The sequence below is a fragment of the Setaria italica genome, chromosome VI, assembly GCF_000263155.2.
Source record: "Setaria italica strain Yugu1 chromosome VI, Setaria_italica_v2.0, whole genome shotgun sequence".
Taxonomy (NCBI): domain Eukaryota; kingdom Viridiplantae; phylum Streptophyta; class Magnoliopsida; order Poales; family Poaceae; genus Setaria; species Setaria italica.
In genome coordinates, this window is record NC_028455.1 from 33,785,222 (window position 1) to 33,802,770 (window position 17,549).

Genomic DNA, 17,549 nt, shown 5'->3' on the forward strand with positions numbered 1-17,549 from the left:
GGACGTACATGCCCGCCGGGCAGCTCGCTGGTGCGCGCGGCTGCTGCGAGTGGCCGGCCATTAAAGCCGCGCATGTGATCCACCGCTCGCCACTGGGCGCGTGCGCGGAGCTGGTTGGCCGCCTAGCCCTCTCGCTCTCCCGCCGGCGGGGCCCGCCGAGATAAAAGCCGGGCGCAGAGGCGAGGCCGGGACCCATGGGCGGAGTGGAGTGAGTGAGTGGTATGGTGGTGGTGGTGACTCCCATCCCTAGCTTTCCGCAAACGCGCTACGCGGCTGGGGGCCTAGGGCTTCCCCCCTCTTGATGCTTTGCCGGAAACGGCAACCTGACGCCCCACCCTTGCGCCCACCGGCTCCTCCCCTGAGCTACTCCGTCCTCCACCACCGCTAGGCTCTGGCTGGTGGCTGCTACCTCCCGCCTGCTTGCCAGTTGCTAGCCCCCGTGCCATCGCTTTCCCCTCGTTATTTAATCCCCGCTCCGATCCCTCTCCTTCGCCCCCGTCTCTCGGCTCGAGTATCTCTCCTGCGCTTGGTTTCGCTTTGCTTTGCTGCTGCTGCTAGTGCGAGCTGGTGCTTCGGGCGAGGTCGTCGATCTGGCGGCGGAGGCGGAGGGTTCAGGGGCCGCGGGGAAGGCGGGGGCGGCGGCCATGGGGAGGGGGCGGGTGGAGCTGAAGCGGATCGAGAACAAGATCAACCGCCAGGTCACCTTCGCCAAGCGCCGCAACGGCCTGCTCAAGAAGGCGTACGAGCTCTCCGTGCTCTGCGACGCCGAGGTCGCGCTCATCATCTTCTCCAACCGCGGCAAGCTCTACGAGTTCTGCAGCACGCAGAGGTATAGTATGTCGCGCACGCGCACATGTAAGTACCCCGTACCCCACCGCGCGCGCGCGCGCTGCCGCGGGCCAGTGGCCAGGCCGGGGCGTGGCTAGTCTCGGCGGATCTCGCCAGATCTGGCCATGGAACGCATACTGCTGGGTGGAGCGTCGCGAGCAGCTTCTGTCGGTAGGTTAGCCGAGCTGCACGCGTTCGATTTTGAGGTGCCGGGAGTGGGATCTCGCCGTGGTGAGGTTAGCGTGCAGAGATCACCGCACGCTTGGAACTGGGTTTTCATGGCTTGTGGACGACATGGGCGGATCCGGCTTACACCTCTTGGGTTTAGGGCTTCGTTTTCTGGTCCCTGTGCTAGATCGATCTTACTTTACTTTCTCGTCTTGGGACCGTAATTTTGATCCCTCGGTCTTTCAAGTGCTCGTATAGTTGTGGTTGTCAACTCAAATTCATGATCTAGGTAGCTCAATTACAACAATTTCCTGCGGATCCAGTCATCATCGTTATTGCTTCTCTTCTTTTTTTTTTTTCGTTTTCATCATAGCCCGACGTAATAACCCAAACTCCAAATTTAATTTCTCCACGGTCTTACAAACAGAGTGGAGTCATATAGACTCTGATAGCTAGGGAGAGAAGCACATCACAAATTGTTTGAGTTAAGTGTATGAACTGAGAAGTGTTTTGAAAATAAAAACTTCATCCTTATGATACGATTGGCACATAATTGACCATCATAGCCCACTTTTGTGACTCAGATGATCCCACATGCATGTCAGTGACACAAGACAAAGACACAAGTAATTGACACTCTAAGCTAGTGGCAGAATATCTAATGGTTGGTGTGTGATTTGAAGAAAACTTGCCCAAAGGAAAAAAACATGCCTATGCATGTCCTGATAAATTAATTCTTACTCCCATTACTGCCCCTATGTAGGTAGGTATTCGTGTCATATGTTACACATATCCTTATTTTTAAGATCTATCAACACATATAAACTCAAAACTTTTGATTCTATTCATGGGCACACATAGGAACTAACAATTCAATCTTCTGCAATAGATCGGTCTGACTATCAAGCTACTATATACAAAAACTTGTTTCCTAAGTCAGCAGTCAGCACTATGAACTTTTATAATTGATACTTGAAGCTCCATTTGAAACTGAGTCAGAATTAGGTTGTCATATCATCCCCTATCTGTTTGGATGCACCATGCATGTGTTTAATTTTTTTCCTTTTTCTTTTTTTTTGGGTAGAGGAATGCATGTGTTTAGTTAAGTAGGCCCCCTTGCATATCGTATGAAATGGCACATGACAAGCTGCACATCATCTCTTGCATTTTGTACATATATAAACGAGATTAGCCCTTGTATATTTTTGTTAAGGGGTTCTTAATTAGTAGAAACTCCTAGATTTGTTTTCTTTACAGAGTTAATTTTTCTTTACGTCTGAGAGCGATTTCACCATTATTCTTATGTTTTTCCACACACTTTTTTAATGGCCTGATTGATTTCTTTTCTGGAAATTAACTCTGTCTAAATTTTCATGCCTTTCAGCATGCCAAAGACACTTGAAAAGTATCAAAAGTGCAGTTATGCAGGGCCTGAAACAGCACTGCAAAATAGAGAGAGTGAGGTAAAGTCTTACTTCCCCTAAATTTAGTCGAGACTAATGTGCACTAGCTAGTTTGTCTTTATTTGAGCAGGATTTCAATATATACTACTAATTTGCTAGCAGCCTATAGCAAAAAAACTCCTGAATTTATGACGTTAATTACTTTGCTGTTAATAAGTAATGATACTCTTTCGTTTTTTAAAAAGAAGTAGTAATGACATTCACCTGCAACCTAATGGTTTGGATTTTTCATAATTGATGAAGGATGACAAACACAGGCCAGCCTATGCATATATTAAAGGAGACACCTGTAAAAGGCTATTTTAGAGCATACTATTAAAACCAAGCAATCACAAAAACTCCTAAATTTCTTCTCAACAGTAGATAAGGGTGGGCAAATACTGACGCCAATTTTTCATGATTATTCATTGTGTACACTTTCGGATTGAATACCCCTTATTCTGTTTCTGTTTTGTAATTAATAAACTTGTGAGAAATATCAGTTACTAACCCAAATAAACAAAGAAATACTACAACTATGATTGAGCACTTCAAATTACTAGCAGGATTTTTCGTACAAGGATAATATGAGCACATTTCATGTGAGATATCAAACTGGTTGTATGCATATCCTGTATTCTTACTAATATCCAGTATTGCATCTTAAAAAATTATTGCAACTAAGTGGGCATACTATATATCAGTGTGATAGTATCTTAATAGAATTGTTGGTGTGTGATGCTGCTGTTTTTTCATGCAAGCGAGAAAATCCAGATAGTCCTGCTATCCTCTCAATTTTCGAGTGAAAAAGTGATGCTTTGCATTGCATATCATTGTGATTTGTATAAGGCTTTTCAGATACGGAATGTTGAACAATTCGTTATGCTAATGTTATTCTTTCATGACCTTTTCATTTAGCAATTGAAAAGCAGCCGTAATGAGTACCTCAAACTGAAGGCACGTGTTGAAAATTTACAGCGAACTCAAAGGTTAGTTGTGTCTTTTATAAGTTCAGATGATTTGTTTCTCTGTACAAATAAAAAATGAAAAAGAGCAATTTCTTTTAAAGTATGCTTTGATTTGGGAAAACGTGCCCGAAAGGACCACATCCAACACATCAAATTAGATATCTCTTTGTGGTTATTAAACTCTAGTCAGGAATCTTTCTGAGCATGTTTTATTTGTTAACTTGATAAGAAAATTAATGAAACAAAATAGTAAACTTTAAAGGATGCAAAAGTGGAACGTTAAAAGTCTCAAGTGTTTTGTCAATATTATATTACTGCACTCTCCAATCAAACATAATACTACTCTGAAATCTTCAATTTGTGGACCATATTTCTTAGCCACTATGGTAATTATCATGGTGATTAGTTTCGGCATCTATATTCAGCCAGTACATATATACTATCTACTACTTGAGTGACGAGAATGAATTGTAATTAGCCTGAATGAAAATGAAGGTTTCAAGTATTGTCTACTACTAAGTCAAGTTTGCAGCTATCTATATAAGAGATTAAAAAAAATGGTCGATTTTTAGTTCAGCATTTCTGCAAATAATATACAGTTCCACCTTTTCATATCTGATCCATTTAAAAGTCTGCATGCTTTATGGACAATCATAGGAATTTGCTCGGTGAAGATCTTGATTCATTAGACATAAAGGAGTTGGAGCACCTCGAGAAGCAACTTGATTCATCCTTGAAGCACATAAGATCAACAAGGGTACTGAAAAATTCTCAGAAAATAAATGATTCTCCTGTTTCAAGTGGACTGTTTAAATTGTATTTTTTGTGAACTACAATGTAGCACCGGCCACCAAGCACTCTTAATTAATGATATCCTTATCACCTAGGCCTACCTCCATGTATCAAACATTCTGACCATTATATGTTCCTCTTGTAGACACAGCACATGGTTGATCAACTAACGGAACTTCAGAGAAAGGTATGATCTCAAAGATTTACCAATATATATTTGGCATCTCTCAACCACCAAGAATGACTTAAGTACTTCAATTTGCAGGAACAAATGTTTTCTGAAGCAAATAAGTGTCTTCGCAGAAAAGTAAGTTGTAAAACTGAACTATTGTGTCATGAAAAATTTGCTTATTCAGGAAAAAGAACTACTGATTGAAGAAATAGCCTATTCAATTTTTCAGTTTCCTCGTAAACTTCTCGGAACTTGAATGATCATATAGGATTTAAGCAGTAAGGATGCTGACCATTGTAATTGTTTTGAGATGTGCAGCTGGAGGAGAGCAACCAGGTTATCTGGCAGCAAGCATGGGAGCATGGGGAGCCACAGCCAGAAGTCCAGCAGCAGCAGCATCAGCTGCAAGGTGGCAATGGATTCTTCCATCCCCTCGATGCTGCTCGTGGGGAACCCACCCTTCAGATAGGGTAAGTTCCTAGCTCCTACCTTTGGCTGATATCTTCCTACTCAAAGCCAAGGGACTAATAAGGGATGTCAATTATGCGCATGTGCAATATTTCTATGCCCTAGGCTAGAGATGCATGAACAGAGAAAGGACACATCTAGCATTTATTCCACACAGAGGATCATCAAACTAATTAAATGGTGTTTTCCTTGTTATAATTTTTCTCATAATCTATTTTTGCCCTGCTTGTTTTTATCGTACATAAACAAGCATCAAAATGACACCTTGTATAGTTATCTTTTCTTGATGGCAAAACGCATGCGAAAAGAACACCATTTATCTCTGTCACACGACCATCGTCTTGTCCCAAAAAATGGCTAGCGAATCCAACCCCCTTTTGCACTTACACAAAACTAGAAGAAACTAGCACTAATTAAGTTCTTCTGTCCAAGTTGCTTGCTCTTGTAATGAAATTAGAGTTGATCCACAAATTTTGCTATTATATTATCTTTACAGGTTCCCTCCTGAGGCACTGACTAGTAGCTCATGCATGACCACCTTCCTGCCCCCATGGTTGCCATGAGATCAAACTACTGTGATTCTGAAATAATAAGGATGCGGCGGCTGGCCACGCTGCCATATGTTGTGCTTCGAGTGATAGTTTAATATTCTTGTATGGCTTGTATGTGTAACAACCTGTGTGATGAACTTGGAAATTATCCATTTCATTCTCGAATAATGTATTGGGTATAAGGTCGGGACTGCTTTATATTGCCTCAAATATAATGTTGTAGCGTATGTGTGTGCGCGCGCGCGCTCGCGTGTGAATGTTGTGAGCTTGTAGCTGCACTATATTTATGTTGTAATTGTGACGAACCTTTTGTCAAAATAACCAATGTTCATAGAAATTGGCTACGTTGTGATGATGCTTTTGTCATATTGAGAAGTCATCCATTTTTTGGAAACTTTGGTAGAAAGTAATGCATGAAAAGGGATAATGTCCTTATGTGTGCCTGTAAGAAACCATGATAAACTCGAACACTGAACCTAGGTATTCAAACATCATTCTCTCTACATGCTCTATTCAGTTGTGAACACCAAGGCCAGCTGGATCATAGTATTTTGTTGTTCGGTCTATTCCAGTGGTGAACCACACACGACATATTTTCGTTAAGAGTAAACACTAAGCACTCTCCGTGTTCCTATTTATCTGACGTTTTGTTTTCGGGTTTTCATGCTCCACTGATAGATGTTGCTTAATAATCTTCTGTTTTGGACAGTTTGAAGCTTTCCTTTCCCCAGCCAGCTTGGTGGTTGTAGTAAGTAATTCGGCCTGAAATGTCCATTACGGCCCAGTTGTGCGGCCCACCTGTAGTTGTTGGTGGCACCACACAGCCCATAAAACTCCCATGTGCCTGTGGGCTGGAAAAAGCTTTTCTTGGGCTCCCCTTTTTTGGAAGGCCGAGGAGGCGCGGAGATTGGCAGCCTACCCGTATGAGCGCGGCCCGTCCTAAGCAAAAATCGCCCGAAATCCACCAGGAGGTCTCGTCCGTCCGGAGCGCACCCGCGGCCGGCCGGCCAGAAGCCTAGACTGCTAGTACGAGTACAGTCTGATCTGATGCAGCTGCTGGTTGTTACGTTCAGTATAGTGCGCTCGGTCTCGAGAGATCGTGAATCTTCTGTGCATGAATGGACTTGTGAATTGTGATGAATGGCTACTTGGTATACTCCCTTTTCGATGTCACAGGACGTGTAGGCATGCAATGAAGTAGCCATCCAAGGAAAGATTTTGCCGATCGCGCTTCTTATTTATGCCAAGTTTCAGGGGCAAGCAGCTAGCAGGTGTACACTGTACAATATGATGCAGCAGCTAGCAGGTGTACAGTCTGATGCAGCAGCTAGCCAAGATATCCTTTTTTTCTGGCCTCCCGATCTCTTGAAGCTTCTCAATGCTACTCAGGTCACTGTGGCTTACGTCTTCTTCTCCGACCTTATCGTTGAGCACTCCCATGATAACCCCAACCATCTTTATGCCACATTCTCTTGGGGTGGTCCTTATGAGAGCTAGCGCATGTTGTTCTAACAATACTAGTGATGGCGCGCGTTGAGCTTTAGCAATTCTACGAATGAGTAGGCCGTTATTACAATTTAATATTTTGTTCAAAAACAATATCCCAAGAATATTATGCCATTGTCGTGACCAAACTTCAAGCTTAAATTGAACAATCAAAATTCGTAAGAGTTAATTGCACTACGGATACAAACCAAGTACATTTTACATAGTAACTGGGAGGAATAGAATGAAGCTTGAAGGTACAATGCTTCTCCTCTCCTTTGCATTCCTTTTTGCTAAGAAGCATCCTTCGGATCAACGGTAAATCACAATGACCCTATTATTTTGAAAAAAAATCTCAATGTTGTTGCATAATGCTGCGTAATACGGTCAGCTATGAGGGAACGCTTCCTATATCCATGTGAATGCCTAATGTATGCAGATTATGAGCTGGAAATTACGAAATAATGGGAGGAATGTTAAGTACCATGTAGAATCAAAGTTAAGGGGAAAATCTAATTTACTAAGACACAGTTGCACGTTCAATCACTATAATTTGCATATGTTCCACCATGATGCTTCTGTAATTTCAGATAATATGATGGCGATTCAAGCTAGTTCTAAACTCCCAAGTTGATTCTGACATAATAAGGACACATTGTAGGAACACTTGCAAGTATAATATGGAGAAATACTTAAAAAAAGAACAATTATTTGTAATGGTTAACATGCTAATTTCTTTCCTGGTTCGGAATGTGCGATGATTTCAACATGAGTCGTACTTAATCTTGATTCACTGAGGCAATGAAACCTGGTAAAATGCCAGACTGAAAAATAATCGCTTTGTACAGTATGGATTCAAAATTTTGTTGCATGACAATTATATGAAATCTTATCACTATATTGTAGTCCATGGGACAGACCTAATATATAGATAATAAACACAGAGGACCTGCTACCTGATCAATCTTTTGTTGAGAATTATGTTCATCAAAATCTGATCACCCCTATAAAAGCTTATTAGTGCTATGCAGTATAACCCATGGGATGGAATAAACTGAATATTCAGACAATAAGCACAAGGGAACTGCTGATCAAAGTTTTGTGACTTAGCTCCATGAAAATCAGATCTCACCTCCACACTTAGGTCTCAACAATGAGCACTTGCTTTCCAATCTGATCGTCCAATTGCTAGTAGAAGCCAATGCCTTGATCCCTTTATGATCAATCAATTTCTTGAGAAATTTATAGTGGAAGGAAATAAGGGATGTGTTAATGGATGACGGAGAAGAAATGATTGATAAAGAGGCCATGAATAAACAATGTCGTGGGTTACCTGACGGATTGGAGTTGTAGTAACCGCACAATTCACTTCAAATGCACAATTCATCAGTCAACGGGGCAAGTTGGAGAGATTGAAGCAGTGCACCTGTGTAGCCACAAAACCAGCATGTAGCAGGCCGCATCTTAACCAAATAAAAATCTAGTTGACCATTTTGTTTTGTGCTTACACAGGAATTTAGAATCATGAAACACTTGCAAAAAAATAAGCTGACTGTTCAAGCTACAGGGATAAATTGGCTATATAAAGAGCACAAACTGAATTCCAAGCTAGCACACATGCAGAATATACGTATGCAAAATATTGTTCTCGGAAATCTTTATGGATGTAACTTACCAACGATGAATTCCTATTCCTGACTTGAGACTTGAGAGTTGAGACATGTCTTAATGAAGTTGAACCAATTCCTAGACAAGAATAAAATAATGAAGGCTGGCCTTGATACAGTAAACTCACAGAGAGGACGCTCTAGATACAGATAGTTTCTTGTAAGGAAGAACAGAAAAAAAAAACAATCATAAATCATGAAAATGACCTGAGCATCACTATGTATCCAGAAATCTAAGCATCACCATGTTTTATGTAGGCAACATGTGTTTTTTCAATTGTGAAACAAAACAGGATGCATATAGACTATTTTTGCTTAGTGTTGTTCTTTTCAATTACAGTTAAGTCATGCTGTTGTTTACCTCGAGTTTTAGATCCCAGGCATTGTTGTTGTATATGAAAAATCATGTTACAACACCTTGAGCTGCACATTTTGTTCACAAATGATTCACAAATCAACCATATCAGTACTGGCAACTGAAGATATCCAAACACAAAGAAACAGGACAGGTTACACTCTTGTTCCACAGCTTTAGTTCCTGTAATGAAGTGTGAAGCAGAAGATATGTTAGAAATATGTTGGTAACGCTTTGGTATCTTTCCTAAGCAGGAAAAAAAAGGAGATGCATAAAATCTACAAAGCTTGACATTGAACTCAATTGAGCTCAATGGAATACACGATTTGGTTAAATTCGTTTTGAACCGCGTAACTTCACTCTGTCCAATCCTCCTATATCATCAATTCATCATGGATATGGTAACAATGTAATGTAATCCCATTAGAAAAAATTGTTGCACTAAATTTGCAATGTTAACTATGGAATAAAATACCTTTTGCAGAATGGAAATTAAAGACCAGAATAAAAAGAATAGAACCTATGTCAAGGAATATATTTGAACTCTTGGTAGTTCATACCAAGGTATTTCAGGCTGAGGATACACTACTTCTGAAAAAGGTGTGCTTGTGTTGCCATCTAATTACCAGTTGAAATGGAGCCAGGATAAAACACTTTGGAATAAAAAAGTATTTTTTGGTACATGAAGCACAACATCTGTCAATTACCATACCATAGAAATTTTAAGTAAGCTCTTACCAAATTGCAAGGCTTATAATTCACAGGAACATACAAATACAGTCTGTATGTAGAGAATTAGGAAAAATAATACCTGAAAATGCCATTGTAACCGTCAGCAGTATTTTTCAATGGAAGAGAATCTTGGCATATTTATCTTATTCCATGTACATGGACATATCATGGCCAATCATGGATTGTCTTATACATCAGCCCTCAACCTGTAATACCCAGCAGTAGTGACCTCTCTTTTTTTCCTATCTTTGTACAAATTAAAACTTATTTATGAGCACAGCCAATGTTAGAGTAATAATTACCAGGTCAAGGACAGTATAAACTTCAGGTCCCCCGAGTTCATTCCTTACATGGATTCTTGAGGAAGCTGACAATAGCAGAAGCAGCATCCACAACACAAACAGGCTGAATCCTGTAAAAGATTCGCATCCATATAATTTTTACTTGCTGGCAAAGGAACTCTAAAAAGTATGGGTGGACCATTCCATAACTAAACTCATTTTCATGTCAGATATAATAAGGAAGTTAATAGGTCAACTCAATTAACTTTGTATATAGACCACCAACCAGTGGAAGGTAACACCAATTCTTTGCAAATTGTGCCTATTTGTTGGAAATATGATCTTGTGTGATAATCTATATTTTAGACCTCATGGTTGTTGGCTATATGGGTAGAAACAAAATTTAGGCTAAACTTATTGCGTAGAGAGAAAGCATATTATTTACTGATGACTTTGGAAAATAAGAGTTATTACTGCCTATTGAACCATTGTCGTGAACATTGTGTGATGAAACCATGCTGACACCTCACAAAAATGTTCCAAGATGGATTCCAGTTCTTGTTCCCAACTCACCTTAATGAGAACTGTATATGCATTCCGCTCCTGCAGCTTTTGTTTTCAGCATTCTAGATTCAGACCAGGGTGATGCCCCTAGGTAAGAAATCTGGATTGAATCAGAGCAAACAGGAGAATAATTTATTTTCATGGAAGCGAAGTGAAAGAACATTTAAGACTTTGGTTTCTAAGAATTCACCATGAATAAAAAGTTGAAAAATGCATGAGAAAGAACATAAATAAACCATGTGACAGCAAATGCTTTATCCAACCTTGCTTCAGTTATGGTGACTCACCTAAGAAATGATATCATGAAACTGAACCAATCATTTTGCCCCAAATAAGATAGCCAAACTTCAGGTGTAAGTCAAGTACAAGAAATCCGGAAAAGTTCATGAATCTCTTACATAGCAGTAGCACAGACCATGAGACCAATGAAACTAACCAAAACAACTTATGGTTTGAAACCACTTATCACTGAGCTCTATGTATTATCTAAGCACAAACCTTGTATAGTTCCCGTGCAATATACAAAAAATGATTGCATAAGGAATCTCACTGCAAAAGACTTTCATGCAGGTAGATTATGGCACATCATTCTAAATATATATGCTTTATACATGATTATGCATCAGTACTCATCTTAAGGATTATCTACATGAACCCAAATGCTTTCGAAATATGCTGCCATGTGCAAAATTCCTTCCCAAGATTACATCTGAATATTCAGATCAATGGAATAGGAAAGCAAATACAATGAATCACACCAAGTAGGGGGGACCCTGAAAAAGGACCCTAACTCAATGGGATCATTTGTGTGGTTCATCGAACATAAGATCCTAGTTGCCACGCAAAAGATCACTGTTAACAAAAAAGTCTCAAATTATAATTAGAACAGAGGTCAGTTTAGAAGGATGTGTCATGTTTGGTCATCTTCTCAAAATAAACTGAATAGATACGCTTAATGATTTTGTTTAAGAAACGAAAGCATATACATGGCCAATATATTATATTAATCCTGGTAACAGAGGTAAGGTATGCTAATAACTTTGCATTTTCAAACAAAGTCAAGACAGCGAGGGGGTCAACCTTAGCAAGGTGAGGATCACTATGCCGAGCGTCAAGAATGACCGCATTGATTTGTAATCCACGCAAAACAAAATACAGATTCACTAATACAAAGCATAAATCTACTAAATTGATCTACGAATGCATCAAAAGGAACACAGAAGCACCATACAGAAATTTGGCATGCGGGAAGGAAATTGATGCTCACGGTAAGGTTTGAAGGATGATGTTCTTCCCGCTGCGACGGCATCTAAGCCGCGGACGGGACCGCCGCTGCTCCCCTGCTCTCCCGTACCCTCCTCCACCTCGTCCATGAAACCGTCCTCCGGCAGCGGTGGAGGCGGCGGCCAGGGACCAGGCCGGCGCTGAGAGGCTGCGGAGGGTGGAGGGCTGCGGCCTGCGGGCGGCGCTAGGTTTCTTGCCGCGGCCGGGAGCTTGGGACGGCGCGGCGTGCTGCCGAAGTGCACCGCCCCCCTTGCCGATGAGCCGCACCACCCCTGAACGGAGCCGAGAAGAAGAGGAGACATGTTTTGAGGAGGCTGGTCACACAGGCGACGGAGGAGCCAGGGAGGTGGCGTCGGGGACTCGGGGCGGGCGCGGGAAGTCGCGGAGCGGACCGCGGAGGCGAGGAAACGAGGATAGACAAAGAGAGGAGATGGGATCGGAGATACTCCTATTTTACCTGGGACGCACCAACGTACAGTAAATCACCTGCGGGGGTAAAACGTGAGCCGTAAAACGGAAATCTGATGATGTAAAATTTCTTTACTAACGTGTCCCCTCTGATTGAGCGCCGAGGGCGCCAAGATTCATAAGGGCAAGTACATTGATATCGTCTACTAGGCGGTCTCATATATTAACATGTAATCTTGACACGATTTAACAGCCAACCTGTACAATGCGTTATCCTATAAGTTTGTCCGGTAGTGATATATATTCCTTAATTTGTGCATAAGAAAAATAAAATATTATGAGTTGCATGGCAACAATAACTCGTACAATGGTTGTTAAGTTGTCTCGTAGTCCTACAATTTAGCTCATGAGGTGGTTGTTTCGCGAAGCATCGACCTCTTTCTCTCTCCTCGCTCTCTCTCCTCCACATCATCAAAAATTCTACATGGCACTGCATGAGACGACCTATGAGACCGCTGACGTGTAGCAATGTACTTGCTCTAAGGGTTACTAGTAGTGATTGGCGCGGGCTCATGCGCACAGTGTTCCGCAATCGGTATTATAGGATGCCACCTGATATGTGTCAAAATAATAAATTGATTTAATGGAAGTGGAATTACTATATGTAGGCTATTATTAGTTGATGCGGGGAAGATAATGTAGATATAGCAGATTAAATTTATGAAAGATTACTGCAAGTAACTTGATAATGTTTCCGTCAAAAGTGACTTTTAATGCGTGCGTGTGGAAAATGGAACTATTTATTTGATAAGTACCTGGTTCGTCTGCAGTCCTTGGGCTCACGATCAGCATCCGCAAATAATGAGGCTATAGAATGCAACTCAGTGCAGAAAATAGACCATGTAAAGGATGTTTGCATGAGGTCTAAATTGAGATATGCTAGATATATGTACACACAATGACTGATGGAGTAAAGGTGCAGTTCTACAGAATCTATACATAGTAAAAAAAAACTAACTACTAATTTAGGTCGGAAGATTCATAAAATGCATGTTCTTAACACTGGTGTTAGAAATATTCCAATTGTTTTATGAACATGAACTACATGCTCAGTTGCATTTATACGTTAAGACAATGCTGAGATAATAATGGCAGAACCTTCCATTTGGTTGCGCTAGAGCCTTCTACACTTTTGTTTGCTCGTTGCTCTGACCTGCATTTCAGGATCAAGAAACATATGAAAAGTCAAAGGGTGGTAATTGAAGTAAAAAGTAGCCTAATTTTCAAACTAACATTATATCGTAGGAACTATATGAAATTTACCATGTATGGTTCATTCAGCTATGTGATTGTACGAGGCATCTACCTTTTTTAGCAATAACCTATATATGTTTAGTTCTAAATTTCTGTTAGATCTCCTGACCACCAAACATTATAGTTCTTGCGGTTGTATGAAACATTTAAGAGAAATAATAACACGAATATAATTTTTTTGATAACAGTGGGGCATATGCAGAAGCGCCAAAGCTGGTGTTGAGCAGTAGCATACATGAAAGAAAGACAGAACCGAAACCGTATTTGCATTCTTGGGCCTGACAATGAACACCTAATAATTTTACCTAAATTCAATCATGCTTTTTTTTCATCTCACCACAATAGAAATGGTGGGGCCTAATCATGATAAAATCAGTTACAACAAATGTCCTATTTTTTTAGGAAACATAACTCCTTTTCTTGCATATGGTGCTTACATCCTTATTGGCCTGTTTGGCCTGATTTGCAGCCCCAACCTGACCTGCTAAAGAATAATGCATGTAATAACTATACAAATAGGTTAATGCCAACAATACGCATTTCAAATAGTGTTAGATAAAAGTTCAGCACTAATGATAAGTTCAGTATGATGAAGACCTGCACAGTTGCTGTGGCAAGTCAGCGAGTATTACTAAACTGCATCTGCAACCAAACCTACCTGTGTGCTATATTCATGCCATCTATCTATATATCTAACTCCAAGGAAAAGAAACCGTACAACTGAGAAAAGAAGGCATATGTTACAATGCACTAATGCTGACACGGTTCTGAATTTTACTAAATGCAGGTTGTGATCCTGTGTTCATAAGTGCATTTTAACTTGATGATGCTTCTCTTTGCAAGAAACGAAAGTTGTGAACTTGATTAATATAGCATGAATCAATCTATAAGTTACAGAAGAAAAACAGGAGGAGGAATTATCTTTATGGCAAGGGAACCAAGAGAATGGTTCAGAATAGCTACCACACACTTAACGTAAACCAAAGATATCAACATACATGAAACAGGACCAAATAAAACATGAGTCAGTCGATGGAAACATACTTGAAAACCAAACATGCAGTGAAATGCATATGTTAAAGGTGGCATAATAGAATGGAGGATATGAGACCGACACTATTTACCTTGATGTTAAAGCATGGTACCTGCACAGACAAATAAACTACGAGCAATGCTTTGGTTTCTTTTCTAAGCAGAAAAATCAAGGAAGGTGGACAAAATCTATAATGATTGACATTCAACTTAATTAACTGAGCACAATGGAATACATGGTCCAGTTAAACTTATCTAAACCCCATAGGTAGCACTTTTCCTTTTATGTTATTATCAACGAGCAGAGTGATTTGGCTAATCTTAACAAATGTTTTGCAATTTGTTCATGATCCAGCCAGATTGCATGAGCTATGACTATCAAAAAATAATCCTCTTCTTCTTTCTTTCATTTTTTTTTGGATAATCTTCACTCTGTCGCATGCTGCCCAAAACCAATAAGTGTAAACCAGGAATACATGGGACAGAGTGAATATGATTCAGATCTGATAAACATCTAGTAAAATGGAAAAGAAAGTGAGCTTCCTACTGCTAAATTTAAGAGCATGACCATTCCTTCATGTGTACATAAAGCAGCCAAAGATCAATGTCTCTTGGGTCTCTCCACAACATCTCTAACTAAATGCTGCTGCTCAACAAAGATGCTACAACAATCAGCTAGAAATTAGAAATTTTAAAGGCACACTGGTGCTAGTGCTAGCTGCAATCTTACTGTAGACAAGCTTAACTGCAGATCCAAAATTGATTATGGGGTATTATAGAACCGAAATTAGTCTAATACACATGCCACAATGCACAGTATTGATGGCAAGTAGTTTTTGTTTTCTAATACGATGTGAACCCACAGGGAAACAGATAATAATGGGATTACAATTAGAAACTGTATCTATGTTAATCAGGTCAGAGGTAGCAAAGGTAATCATATATATAATGGTCAGCTGCAATCTTGCTCAAAAGCAATGCTACATGTAAGGATTAGGCTGAAGGAAAAATAACCTACATATCAGAGCATTACAAGACCATTAATCTTTTTGGATCCACATATAATTATCATTACTTAATGAATTGCTAACTTGGGCCTAAAAGACAATAAAGAGAAATGGAGATATCCTACAACTTCGTAGGAAGCATGTAGCATCAGACCCAATCACTAAACAATAAATAAGCAAATCGAACAACATATAATGCAGCATACCACATATCCAATAAAATTGCAGGCATCGAAAGTAGGAACAGGGATTTACAGAAGGATAAGGATGACAAGAACTCACCGTAAGCTATGCATCCAGGAGGCAGCAAGGGAAAAAAGGGATTTGTCGATGTGGAAATAAGGAACCAAACCAAATCAAATCTGCAGGCACAACTTAGCATCCTTTAATCAGACACAAAGAAAGCGATAAGGAAGGTACTGCATAACTTACCAGGCTTAGTGAGATCCAAAATTTATAGACATGCCATAGTCGTGATTCCCTGTCCACTTCATAATCACAAAGAGAAAGCTAATCATCGGAAGAATTTTAAAACTATCAAACTATGAATCACTACCTATCCATGTGGTAAGAGCATTGTCACCTAATGTATTTAGTAGAATTTACCTGAAGGCTTCAGGTTCACCGTTCGGTAGTGCTTGCTGCAGCTCTGACTGCGGCAGCAGCTACAGCAGCTAGCTAGCAGCAACTGTACCAGCTGCAGCAAGCCAACGTGAAGTCAACCATCTTCAGCTGGACAGCAGCGTGCAACACTTTGCAGCCAAGCGGCTTGCTGTTCAGTTGCAGCATAAGCCCCACAAATAAGAGGGTGTTAGGATTCATGGACTGATTTTTAGTTCGGATCACATCGGATGTTTATACCAATTAAAAGAACTAAACGTAAACTAATTATAAAACTAATTGCATAAACGAGGGTTAATTCGCGAGACGAATCTATTAAACCTATTTAATCTATAATTAGCATATGTTTACTGTAGTATCACATGGACTAATTAGACTTAATAGATTTGTCTCGTGAATTAGCTCTCATTTATGCAATTAATTTTATCATTATACTATATTTAATACTCTTCAAACATTTGATGTGATAGGGACTAAAGTTCACCCGGACAAGAAGCGAACAGGCGCAATCGAGCAACCACAGTATCTTATATCTCTAATTCAGTGCAAGCAAGGGAGACAAACGGAAGACAAACAGAAGACATGTGCAGGTGAGCGATAAGGACTGAAATAGAGGAGCAGGCACGCTGACCTTTGTGCTCCACGCCTCCCCCCAGCTTGCCCTTCTGTGCAGGAGGCCACCTTGCTGCTCGTCCACACGCCAGTCGCTCTGCCTCTTTCCGGTCACGCATCTTCCGGCGTGGACGAGCACAGCACCTTGCTGGCGCAACAGGCAATGAAGATTCGATTCAAAAAAACCGGCAATGGGGATTGGGAAGAAAGGTGGATGGGCACGGCGACGGGTAGGATTGAAGGGAGAGAGAGAAAAAAAAATCTACCTTGTGCCGAGGTAGAAAAAAAAATCAAGACTGATACTGTAGTGGTCGTTCCTATCCGGAGAGAAGGAAAAAAGAACGTGACTGGTACTGCAGTGGTGGCAGGACTGATACTGTCTGCCCAATGTCCAAGGCTGGGAGCGCACTATAGCACGTGGGAATAAGCAACGTGGACCAATCCAAAACCTAAGCTCTCCTGCGGTCCTGCCGCCAGCCAGCCAGCCTTGATGCCCAGCAGGGAACATCCCCATCAATGCTAACCTTGCATGCTGCAACGTGCAAGCATCGCCAAATATAAAAATGGTCATCCCTTCATTTGAGTGGCTCAGCAAGGACACAGACCAGTTACTGCCGGCACAGAAAACGCATATTTTCCTTTGTAGCATCCAGGTATGGTACATACAGGCTTCCAGGTTAGGGTCTGTTCCCAAATTTGAAGTGGCAAAATTTGCATTTTACCATAAATGTGTAACTGTAGTATTTCGTTTGTATTTGTGAATTATTGTCCAAACATTGACTAATTAGACTTAAAAGA

General features: G+C 40.6%; 1 protein-coding gene and 2 long non-coding RNA genes across 6 annotated transcripts; 1 reads left to right on the top strand and 2 right to left on the bottom strand.

Annotated features, from left to right (window-relative positions):
• Window positions 1-512: 512 nt before the first annotated feature.
• On the top strand, window positions 513-5,733 carry LOC101762495 (MADS-box transcription factor 7). Its single transcript, XM_004973946.1, has 8 exons — window positions 513-829; window positions 2,381-2,459; window positions 3,357-3,427; window positions 4,064-4,163; window positions 4,344-4,385; window positions 4,464-4,505; window positions 4,689-4,840; window positions 5,335-5,733. Exons 1-8 carry the CDS (start codon window positions 645-647, stop codon window positions 5,399-5,401), a joined length of 738 nt encoding a protein of 245 aa, XP_004974003.1. The 5' UTR covers window positions 513-644; the 3' UTR covers window positions 5,402-5,733.
• Window positions 5,734-6,949: 1,216 nt separating this feature from the next.
• On the bottom strand, window positions 6,950-12,543 carry LOC101762897. Of its 2 annotated transcripts, none has more exons than XR_001164312.2 (9): window positions 11,741-12,543; window positions 10,483-10,573; window positions 9,931-10,040; window positions 9,708-9,834; window positions 8,903-9,079; window positions 8,550-8,620; window positions 8,208-8,300; window positions 8,007-8,087; window positions 6,950-7,208 (listed from the first exon to the last, which is right to left on the bottom strand). It is a non-coding gene; the product is annotated as an uncharacterized LOC101762897 (long non-coding RNA). The 2 variants fall into 2 exon arrangements; XR_001164311.2 differs by having other exon boundaries at window positions 8,007-8,106.
• A 50-nt stretch (window positions 12,544-12,593) lies between these two features.
• On the bottom strand, window positions 12,594-17,090 carry LOC111257561. Of its 3 annotated transcripts, none has more exons than XR_002678058.1 (6): window positions 17,018-17,090; window positions 16,771-16,899; window positions 16,125-16,290; window positions 15,951-16,006; window positions 13,917-15,880; window positions 12,594-13,378 (listed from the first exon to the last, which is right to left on the bottom strand). It is a non-coding gene; the product is annotated as an uncharacterized LOC111257561 (long non-coding RNA). The 3 variants fall into 3 exon arrangements; XR_002678059.1 differs by lacking the exon at window positions 17,018-17,090 and having other exon boundaries at window positions 13,917-13,960; window positions 15,801-15,880; window positions 16,771-16,973; XR_002678057.1 differs by having other exon boundaries at window positions 12,594-15,880.
• Between the last annotated feature and the right edge of the window lie 459 nt (window positions 17,091-17,549).

What these genes read in the sequence shown, in the direction of transcription:
- LOC101762495 (XM_004973946.1), top strand. Translation starts at nt 645, where the DNA reads ATGGGGAGGGGGCGGGTGGAGCTGAAGCGGATCGAGAACAAGATCAAC. An exon ending in GAGTTCTGCAGCACGCAGAG is followed by an intron (nt 830 to 2,380) that starts GTATAGTATGTC and finishes CATGCCTTTCAG; the next exon opens with CATGCCAAAGACACTTGAAA. An exon ending in TGCAAAATAGAGAGAGTGAG is followed by an intron (nt 2,460 to 3,356) that starts GTAAAGTCTTAC and finishes CTTTTCATTTAG; the next exon opens with CAATTGAAAAGCAGCCGTAA.